Source organism: Zootoca vivipara, chromosome 2 (assembly GCF_963506605.1).
Source record: "Zootoca vivipara chromosome 2, rZooViv1.1, whole genome shotgun sequence".
Classification (NCBI taxonomy): Eukaryota; Metazoa; Chordata; class Lepidosauria; order Squamata; family Lacertidae; genus Zootoca; species Zootoca vivipara.
Window position 1 is genome coordinate 122268330 of NC_083277.1, and position 11596 is coordinate 122279925.

General features: G+C 45.4%; 1 protein-coding gene across 6 annotated transcripts in view; it reads right to left on the minus strand.

Moving 5' to 3' along the window:
• The window catches only part of LRP1 (LDL receptor related protein 1), a 335312-nt gene extending 324143 nt beyond the window's left edge, over positions 1–11169 (minus strand). For 3 of the 6 annotated variants that reach the window (XM_060272179.1, XM_060272176.1, XM_060272175.1), the window contains exon 1: positions 10368–11169. In XM_060272179.1, coding sequence (XP_060128162.1) covers positions 10368–10467 — 100 coding nt within the window. In that variant the 5' untranslated portion in view covers positions 10468–11169. The remainder of the gene's footprint in view (positions 1–10367) is intronic. The other 3 variants (XM_060272180.1, XM_060272178.1, XM_060272177.1) reach the window with 1 other exon arrangement.
• Positions 11170–11596: the final 427 nt, after the last annotated feature.

Genomic DNA, 11596 nt, shown 5'->3' on the forward strand with positions numbered 1-11596 from the left:
CATTTTACCTTGCCAAAGCACCACAGAGAAAAGAGAGGGCATATTGGTGCTCTGGGCACACTCAGGTGTCCGTCTCCCCGTGCAACTATGCAAGGCCACATCCCCATGGATATTCCAGGGTCTTCTTTTATTTTTCTATTTTCATGGTGATGATTTAAAGAGAACATGTACAGGTCCACCCTACAACTAGGCAGTGTGAGGTAATCAGCCTGGGGAGGCAGACTTGGGGGTACCACAAGAAGGCAGGTGGGTATATTGTAGCCTGGAGAAGATTAAAAGGAGATACAATAGCAGGCTTCAAATATCTGAAGGGCTGTCAAGCAGACTTGTTCCTCTGTTGCTCCAGAAGACAGGACTAGAATAATGGGTGGGAAATCCAAGTGGGAGGTTTGGGCTATATATTAGAACAGTATTGGCCAACCTGGTGCTGTCTAGCCATTTTGGACAAAAACACCTGTAGTCCAAAACAGCTGGAAAGCACCAGGTTGTCAAATCCTGGATTAGGAGACACCTCCAAGTGGTAATAGCAGTTTTCACAGAGGAACAGACTGCCATGGGGGAGGTGGGGGGGGGGAGAACTCCCTTTTTGCTGGAGGTACTTAAGCAGAGTCAGGGAAGCTGCAGTTGAAAGATTCCTGTCACTGAGCAAGGGATTGAATCAGATGACTTCCAAGGTTCCTTCCAACTCTATGATTCTATGAAGTGATCAGTTGTTTAGTGTCTTATTAAATATTTCCCTCCAAAGGGTACAACATTTGCAGTCTGGGCCTCTGTCATGAAAATATCTTTTTCAGAGATGTCATAGGACAAGGACAATATGCAGGCACTTCTCCAGAAAGAATAAGACTGTTTCTGATCTCTAGTATTCCCCTGTCTCTCTTCCTACCTTCTGTACAGGTATAGACATCCACTATTGTTCGACTGTAGTTGTCAAAATCTTGGAATTGGTAGTTCACGTGGATAAACACTAAATATTTTTCCCCCGGTGGGTGTATTTTGTCAACAGCTCTTACTTATTAATTAATGATACACTTCAGAAATAACAATACAGTGGTACCTCGACTTACGAATGACTCGACAACCGAATTTTTCGACTTACGAATGGGGGTAATGGCCGCGCGCTTACAAATGTCTCAACATCCAAAAGAAAACCGCAGCGGTTTTAGATAGGGATTTTTCGACTTACAAATTTTTTAGATAGGGTTGCTTCGACTTACGAATTTTTCCGTTTCCAATGCATTCCTATGGGAAATCACGTTTCCAATGGCATTTTTCGACTTACGAATTTTTCGACCTTCGAAGGTGCCTTCGGAACGGGTTAAATTCGTAAGTCGAGGCACCACTGTATAAAACACAGGGTGGGTGGGTGTTTTAAGGCATTCAGTCCATAGTAGCATTCTACAAGCTAGACAAGTTATCCTTTAAAGAGATGTTGTGAATTTGCAACATTTATACCTCTTCCCATCCAAGTAAAGCTTGCTGAAGTCTGAATGCTAAAATTATGGGAGTCAAACAACAACTAATCTAGCCTGGCAGATATATTTTACATGGCAACTGTATTTAGCTGGATTAGGCCAATGGCCCAACTAGTTCAGCATCCTGTTCTCACAGTGGCTAACCAAATGGTGGCAGGATATCCGCAAGCAGGACATGAGCACAACATCACTCTCCCCCTGAGATTCCCATCTCTGGTATTCAGAGGTATAATGGATGCATCACAAGAGTCTGCCCATCTAACATTGTTTTATTTGCAAGCCTGTTACAGTTATTCCCAAAACATGATTGGGAGCTCAATGTCAAGTTTCAAGGTTTCATGACCTGGACCATGGAAAGCAGATTGAGAGTATATGGGTAAAAAATGTAGGAAAGAGAAACAACAGAGACCTTACTGTGGGGGGTCTGCTAAAGACCGCCAAGCCAGGCTGAAGACTTGGGTGATGCTTTCCTGGAGCAGATTGCCAAACATTCAAAAAGGAGAGATACAGTAGTCATGGGAGACTTCAGTTCCTCCAGTATCTGTTGGAACTCAAACTCTGCCAAGAATGTAAGGTTCGACAAATTTCTCTGTTGCCTTGCTGACACTTTCTTTTCCCAGAAGGTGGAAGAAGCAACAAGGGGATCATCTATCTTGGATCTGGTCCTCACCATCAGGGAAGAACTGATCAACAAGTACTCGGAAAATTAGGAGGAAGTGATCATGTCCTCCTGGGTTTCATGATATAGAGGAAAAGGAAAGCCGAGTGTAGTTGGACACGCACTCTGGACTTTAAATCGACCCATTTCAAAAAGCTGAAGGAGCTACTGGGTGTGATCTCGTGGTTAGAAATACTCAAGGAGAAGGGAGTCAAAGAAGGACGGGAGGTTCCAAAAGGAGAAATATTGAACGACCAAATGCACACAATACCAACAGGAAAGAAAAGTGGGAGGCATCTACCGGTAAGGAAACCAGTGTGGCTACATAAGGAGCTGAGAGTTAAGAAGGGCATGTATAAGAAATGGAAGAAAGGGGAACTTTGACCTGAGCTAGGCCTAGGAAGCTTGGCTCCCTTCACAGACTCACTATTGCAGGAGCTGTGACACAGGCAAAAGGCCCTTTACTCTTTTTCCCACCACCGCAACCTGCTACTGAAGCTCTATCTCCCACAGCTACCAACCGTTTATTTTATTTCATAAATTTTATATAATGCTTGAAAGTAGAAAAACTTCATGCATGTGAGTAAATGCTGGGCAGCAAGAGAGTATTTGTGTTGGACAATAACTAGGGAGACCAGAATTCAGATCCTCACTTAGCCACCTCTCTCTCTCCCTCTCAGCCTGGACAACCTCACAGGGTTGTTGAGAGGACCAATGGAGGAAACAATGTAAGTTGCCCTGAATTCCTTGGTGGAAGGGTGAGATACAATTTTAATAAATAAATTCTGACAGTCTAGAGCAGGGGTTGTCAACCTGGTCCCTACCTCCCACTAGTGGGCGTTTCAGGATTCTAGGCGGGCGGTAGGGGGTTCTACGGCACAAGCTGAATCCTCCTTCCATTGAGCACTGGTGGGTGGTAAGGAAATTTACCATCAAGAAAGATGCATTAGTGGGTATAAAAAGGTATAAAAAGGTATAAAAAGGTTGACTACCCCTGGTCTAGAGCATATCTTGCAGATATGACAACGAAGAGGTACTGAAAAAGCCATAAACTTGTTCCCAGATTAAATTACTGATTGTGGTGGAAACAGCATGTTTTAACACGAAAGAAAGAAAGAAAGAAAGAAAGAAAGAAAGAAAGAAAGAAAGAAAGAAAGAAAGAAAGAAAGAAAGAAAGAAAGAACTACCACCACACGTTAAAAGTGAGGCAAGAACCCTCTGGTCTGAAATCAGGTGTCTATGTGCAAGTGTGTTTGTTTGAATATGTGGAGTGTTAAGTCATTGAACTCCCCCACTTGTAGTCTCAAGTGGTACAGTACAGGAACAAATGTATCACCTCATCTGCTATTTGTATAAACCAGACTACTACTGTGGTGCTTAAAAAGCACGCGTGAGAGTGGCAGGGGGAGAGGGGTGTCGTGGGGAACAAGACCTCTGCTAGGGCCCAGATGGAAAGGCTTTGGGGCCCAGCTTGAATCTCCAGGCTGCTAGTTGCCTACCACTATGTATGTTAAAATGCCCCTGCATACAACCAACCAGGGTGAGATACCTCTGGTTCACTAGGCCCACCTCCAAGTGTCCCTTTAGCCAAGGCTACAGCATCATACAACACAGAGACAGGGCCACAAAAGATTTACAAGTACTAACATGCAGCACTCCATAACATCACTCAGCTGACATATATAATAAACCACCACACACCACACACACACACACCTACCCACCCACCCATGTTATATAAGAGTTTGGGCGGCAACCGTTGCAATCAGCTGCCAGACTAGTTTACAATGCTTCAGCTAAAGAAAGAGAGCAGGAGAAAGGAAAGCAGACCAGAATGCGCTCAAAAGGCCCATTCCCTACTGGCTTCCACTCAAGGGCAATTCCATTCTTGAGCCCGAGCAATAAAGACCACAGAGCAGAAAACAAGGGCTTGCAATCCATAGCTCAACAAATAAATCAGCCTGCAAACAAAGACTCAAGGGTTTTTTTATTAGTTCAATACAAAATAAAACCCATGTGAGGATAATTACCACAGAAAAAGACTCAAGATCAGATACTCTTTTAAGGCCACTTCACATAATAATTGCACAGAGGCAAATGAGGGTTCAACACTAATTGTACACCCAGGAGCCAACCACAGCCCCATCACAGCTCCCTGAAAAGTGTACCAAGTTAAACCATTGGTCCATCTGACTGACAGCAGCTCTCCAGAGCCCTCACATCGCCTGCCACCTAACTGGAGATGGTAGGGATCAACCCTAGGACCACCTGGGCATGTAAAGCAGGTGCTCTACTGCTGAGCTATGGTCACTCCCATGTTGGGATTGTAACTCACATGCAACTGATACACTTAGGGTTGTACCTAAATAATAATGTGCCAAAATTTTAAGAGGACTGACTTGGAAGTAAATGCCACTGAACTATATGGGCTAAGGATTAGTCTTACAGATCTCGAAGGCTTGATGAAAAGGCAGAATTATGAGATTCTGACATTCACAACTGAATTGTGACAATCTCAAACTGCATTTTTAAAAAAGGTTTCAACAACATATGTCTGAAGATATTGTGCAGGCATTAAATCACTTTTGCTAATTGCTCCAGTGGTGCCAGCATAATGCCTGTGAGTGACAGTAGCACAGTGTTGTGTCTTGTGACACAGTGCTTGCACAACTGGTGGTAGATCTATCCTAAGTATTTGTATGCTTAGGAATGGGCTACAAGGCAATTATAAAAGCTTACCCGTTGGCTGAGCCAGAAAGGGAGAAATAAAAGCTAGGTATTATCTGCTTGCTTTCAAGAATCTACAAGCCAATGGAAAGCACCAACCTACAGAACTGTGATTTCAAAGGGACTAACATGTGGGGTGGGAAGGAGGGCAAGAGCTCAGAAGTAGAGCACGTGCTTTGCATATATGAAATCCCCGGTTCAGTCCCTGTTAAAGGGTCTCAAGTATCAGAATGGGGAATGACCTCAGACAGAGAGCCTGGACAGCTGCTGTCTACTAGGGTGCGTGAACAGCTGATCTGAGAAAGTGCAAGGTATCTCTCCTTACAACGTGCCACATTTTAAAAAAATCCACAAACAAAAAAAGCAGTAATGGTTTTTCAAAACAGCCGAAGGGCAAGCGAATTAGCTTCCCCTACAAAGGTATTCCTTTCTCACACATTATATTAGACGGTGTCTAATGTTTTTCCTCCTATCACACAGAAACAAAAGGGATTGCAGAATTCCCGCACTGGTTTCAACACATGAAGAGTTCCTAGTGAACTATACTCCTTATCCCTAGCACCACATGGGTGGAGCTTTCCAACGGCACAGCCATTGAAACTGCAGCCTGAACTTTTGTTGTGAGGTTGGTTGCCATACTTTGCAACGTAGGTTCTAGTTCCACCAAACATCTCCTAGCCAAACCTCTCTGAAAAGTTTCGGTTGCCCACCCATATTTTGTTTTTCCTATATACCACCACCGGCTAAAACCCTGCACCAATAAAAGCTGATATTCATGCCACAGGTTGAATCCAAATAATAAAATGGCGCTACTCTGGTGTACCCTACAGAACATATGCAGCTGGCCAATCTGTGCCTTGGGGTGGTGCTACATTTAGTATTGTTGCTGTTGTTGGCATCTGTCTGTCTTGGGAGACAATGGAGGTGTGTGCCTTTGGGGATCTGGAAAGAAGGCAGCAGCTGCACAGAATGAGAAGGGTAAGTCAGGGTACAGGGTACAACTTTTATGCCGTAACCAGGTCTATAGGCCAGGGCAAGGCAGGTTACCTTACCCAATTGTGTCATCTGCTTTGGCTGCCAATGACTTCACAGGGTTGCCTGTGGTGACGGGTCTTTACCAATGCCTGCTACCTGACTCCTTTTAACTGGAGACACCAGCAACTAAACTTGGGATCTTTTGAATGTTAAGCATGTTCTCTGCAACTGAGCGCTCAGTTTTGCACACTGCTTTCCAGGCACTGGCCTGCACTTTAAAGCTCCATGTCTGAGTTTTAGTTTTTGTCCTGGCACTTTCCCTGGGAAAAACCATGCTTTACCACTGAATAGGAGCAAATGGCAATCCGTGGAAAACCAGATTGCCAGGGGCTCCAATTCAGTGGTAAAATGAAGGTTTTCCCAGGGAAAGTGCCGGGATAAAAAAAATATTAAAAAATCCATTCAGGCACGGAGCTTTAAAGCCCAGGTCTGTGGCTAGAAATGCAGCACAAAAGGATGAGCAGTTTGTCCCTGAATACTTCATGTATATCACATCCACAGGCTCTTTTGCTCCTATCCAGGCATGTTATAACACTGCTCCCCATCCCAGCTTCCTATCGCACCTGTGACACACAGTGGCTGCCCATTATACTCCAGACCATCTCAATTCAGGTTCACCCTCTATAAGTGAACATATTCTGTGTCTGGCTACAAGAAGCTCTGCTTTATTCAGATACAGATGTTCCACACGTGCATTAAGAGAACCAGCAATTCCACATCCAGCATTACACAGCCACAGAAATAAACTGCACAGAAGGTAATGCCCAATGTTGGTCTGAGTAGATCCACCATAATCCATTGTTAGAAACTCAGATATACAAGCTAATCACCAAAAGGCACCTTGAACCTGGGTTACATTCGCCACAACAGAATGTCTAGATCAGGCATCCCCAAACTTCGGCCCTCCAGATGTTTTGGACTACAATTCCCATCTTCCCTGACCACTGGTCCTGTTAGCTAGGGATCATGGGAGTTGTAGGCCAAAACATCTGGAGGGCCGCAGTTTGGGGGTGCCTGGTCTAGATGCCTTTTTATTTTATTTTTTGTGAGGAGCTTTATTTATTATCATCATCATCATTTCAATACCACTTTATATTTTGAAGAAAAAATCTCAAAGCAGTTTACAACACATTAAAACATCAAATACGGTAAAATAATCCAGGATAAAACAAATTCAAGCTTCAAGGAAAATATTTCAAATCCTTCTCTAAGTGACATTTTGCTTTCCCCATATTTATTTACCTAATTTATAGAGCTGCCCCATAGCAGAAGTACTCTAGGAAGCCAGGGTGGTGTAGTGGTTAGAGTGTTGGACTACGACCTGGAAGGCCAGGGTTCTAATCCCCACTCAGTCATGAAGCTCACTAGGTGTCATTGAGCCAGTCACAGTCTCTGAACCTACCTCACAGCGTCATTGTAGGAATTCACTGAAGAGGGGGGTGAACCATGCAGGTGGGATTTAAGTGCAATCATAGAATCATAGAGTTGGAAGAGACCACAAGGGCCATCCAGTCCAACCCCCTGCCAAGCAGGATAAATAAGCTCTTCTGCTTACCTGCTGAAGAAAGCTGGAGGGGTCAACAAGATAGAGCTGTCAGTTGCCAACCTAGCATCCAGAGATCTCCTCATGGTTGCAGTTGGAACCGCACCAGTCGCAAAACGTGTCTGGGGTATTTTGAGCACTGTCAAAATTCATAGACTTGGGTAACTTAAACCCACTGAACTCAATGGGACTACTGAGAGTACAGGTATGACTTAGCCTACTTGCCCCCCCAGCTTCTAAACAGCCAAGCAAACAGACAACTGAAAAATGGTACACCAGTAAACTACTGCCCCCCCAGTGACTAAAGGGAGACAAAAAGTCCAGAAAACTAAAGAGAGTCATGATGGGTCAGATATGTAAGTGACTGCAATGGAGGGGAGTTAGGACTGGACTAGAAAGGCGTGCAGAATCAGAAGAAGTACAAAAGAGATGCTAGCTGACCAAACAAACTATAAAAGGCATGCTCAGGATTGGGGAAGGCAGGCTGTGATGTGGAAGTCACATTACAGTATTTGAAAACCCGTCCTGCAAAAGGGGATTAATGCAGTGCTTACTCAAAAAGACTCAAGCATGTACAGAATCCCACTCCTCGCAGGTATTTCTCAGAATCCTTCTGTATCAGCTAGTTACTCAGAGGGAACTACCGGTAGCACACTCTGCACATGCCCAAAGGAGCACTTATTACTTTGGATGTTGTAGGCCTGCACCAGAGTGGCGAGGGAGGGGGGACTAGTTCCAGGGCTAAGTTGCTTTTCATTAGCCCTGGTTCAAAATCAAGCCCAGAAAGTGGATGCCATCCAAAGAGACTTGTCAAAATGGAGAACTGCAAAGCAGAAACTGCTTAGTTCTGAATCTACGCAGTAATGACAGATTGCTCAATTATGGCTCAGTCACAAGATGCACTGAAGTTTGTCATTAGTTGTGCCGACGGTTGTGTCTAACCACTGGTCCACAGTGCCTACACATTGCAGAAGTCACTTATTCCTCTTCAGTGAAGAGATAGCCATGAATAACATCTAGGGAGTCTAAACCACAAAATGACTTCAAAATGTTACATGTAAACAGTACAGAGAACACCACCAGCATGGCACACTCATTTTTAAATGCAGCAGTCGAAGGGCCCCAAAATGGAACTCTCAACCCCACCCCACCCCCCAAAAAACCAGAGCCCCAAAGACCCAAAGTTATGACTTGCACAACAGAACTTAGTGAGAAATTCCAGAAAACAAGTCTCTTTTGAAGGAAGGCTCAAAAAAAAAGAAAAGAAACTAATGTCATAACAACCCTCTCTCTCACACACACACACATGAATAATATGTGAAAAATGTGATATAGAGGGCTTGGGGTTGGCAAAGCTAAGTTAATTCGTTATCTGTTATCATTTTTTGCCGGGGGGGGGGGAGATGAAGCCACAGAAACCCCTAGTTTGCAGCTACCACTTCAGCTAAAAGCATGGCAGGCGGTCTCTTTGCCTCTTCCCTGTCCCATCATGCTTAAATTCCCCATGTCAGCAGAGTAAATAAGCACATTCCTAAGCCACATTGGTGATCCACAGCTTTTTCTCTTTTTTCCAACTAGCCACTCCCCAAGCACCACCTTCCTGTGTTCCTGCCCTGATCCCCCAGCGGAAAGCACCCCTGTCCTTATTTTTCTCCTTCTTCCAAACTGGCTTGAAAACATGGTACCTCTCTAAACTCTACCTTGTTATCTCCAGTATATGCTATGTCATGCACTCAGGGCGCACTGCAGCCTCTCCTTTTGGCTTTGGAGGGGAATTGAGGGGAGTGGGGTGGCAGGAAACACTGATTTAGCAGATGCTTTTTTATAGCCAAGATTCCATCACATTTAAATTGCCTAGATGTCTCCAGTTTAACCGACTGTATCAGAGGGCATTCAGCTACATCTTCAGGACAGTCAATTAAATATGAATACTTGACCGATATGTCATTTAGACACACAGCACAGTGTCATTTCACAGATGGATTTTCAACTCCCCATTTTATAGCTCTCTTGCCAGCAGAGGTACGTAGGATCTTTAAGCGAAAATATCACAAGTTGACAATGGAGCAGAAGAGGCTGAAGGAAACGCAGAGGCACTGCAAAGCTCAGAGCAAATGATTTATTTACTGAAACAGGAAAGGAAATGGAAGAAGACTTCAGTATGAAGCAAATACTTCCACTACTTGGCATTCACTGGTCTGGATATGCCAGTAAAACTAGGAGGTGCAGTTTTTGTTTTTTGTTTTTTAAAGACAACTAGTGAATGTGAGGATCTGGAGAAAACATGACTCTCTTCAGCAGAGTTTTGCTCCTGTTGTGTTGTAAAGCTGCATACTGGCTGTGTGTGTGTGTGTGTGTGTGTGTGGTGACATTCCAGTGTTACCTCCATTCAACACTGTGAATTCATTAAGAAATATATCTCACAGAAGCAGGTCTTAATTTTATAGGCTTGCCCTTGTCCCACCACAACCCCCTTAAAAATAATACAAAACTCCAATCCCTGCATTAGCATACATATTCACGCACAGACATCCATTGTCTCCTGAAAAGTAATACATACAACAGGCAGAATTTTGCTGGTATTGAGGGTGGGGGGGCAGGCTAGGCTAGTGATGAATGCCAAATATGCAACACCCCCTTCCACACAGTCCCTGCTTTTTAAAAAATGCAGCTTTGTTCTAAACTGCAACAATATGTTCATTTCTTACCAGCAACAGTCTCCCCCACCCAGCCACCCACCCCTTGCCGTTTTGGGAAGAGCTACCCTTACTTCAAAAAAGGGGGGGGGGGTGTTATTGTTTATACTGAGGAAGATAACTGCAAGCAGACAACGTAATAAAAACGGGCATTCATTCATTTAAACAGAACTCAAGAGAAGACAGAAGGCATGGCATAGAGAAAAAGGAGGGAGAAAAGGTTTTAAACTCACCTTCAAGGGCAAAAATAGGGGCGAAACCTACTAGTATGTGCAAAAATCCTATCAAAAACAGCAAGGGCCCCATCTTCACTTCTAGCCTGTGGGCCAGCATGCTTGTGCAAAAAAATATATTAAAAAAATAAGATCAGCGCTCTAGACAGTCCACAGAAGACTTGCAGCTATAACCGCTTTCTTTTCTTCTTGGGTCTCCTTCGTCACCTCCTCTTCTTCACACTGTCTTTCCAGGGGTCTTCAATTCTTTCCACATCCACCGAAGGAGGGGGGGGGGAGATGGCAAGGAAAAGCCCCTCTCCCTCCTCCTCTCTCCCTCCCAGCCCAGGAGATGAGAGAGCCCAGCAGCGGCAAAGGCTGGGGAGGGGAGAGAGGAGGGGGTTCAGCCCTCCTTAGCAAGAAAGGAAGGTTGCATGCAGGAAAAATAAGGAGGAGGGGGCAATCGGCAACCCACCGCCCCTCTTGTGCACTAGATGCGAGGCAAGGCAGTCGCAGGAATGATGCATGGAGGGAAAGAGGCAGGATTGAGTGGGGCGGGCGGGGAGGGAGGGCGAGAAGGAGGAAAATAAAGAGGGGTCCTTCTGGATCCAGAGGCAAACGGAAAAGCAGCAGCTCCTTTCCCCCCCCTTCCGAGCCCCTCCTAGGTGGTGCAGCAGGGAGGATGCACACACTGAAGCCCGTGTGCACCCCGGTTGCGGTTTATGCACGAGCTGTTCCAGCGCCTGCCACCACTGCCGCCGGACGCAGGAAAAGCAACCCCTGCCTGGCGCACCAGGAGCTTCAACCGCCTGATGGAGCTCGCGCCGCCTTCTGCCTGCCTGACGTCATGGGCTCCCATGGAAAGGCAGGGGAGGGGGCAGCAAGCGGGGACTACGCGGCAGTGGCCTTAAGGCGCATGCGCCTCCCAGTCTCTTGCTGCTGGAACGGGAGAAACGGGTGCTTCTGGCTCTCTCGTTCTTCCTTTCTTAATCCTCAGAGCAGCCATCATCATATGGTGAGGGGCAGCGGAAACAGAAGGGGGTTGAAGGATGCACGTGGTGGGCGAAGCCTTCACACTCAACGTAGCAGCAGTTTCTTGCAAAGGATGCATTTGATTTAATTGAAAGAGCAAATGTGCTCCGCGCGTGGAAATGCTGCGCGTCTTAACGGCAAGAGCACAAAGGGCATTGCAGTCCGCCAGGGTCTTCTTGTAATGGATGGCTGCCCGCTCGCGGCGTTGCGCGGGGATG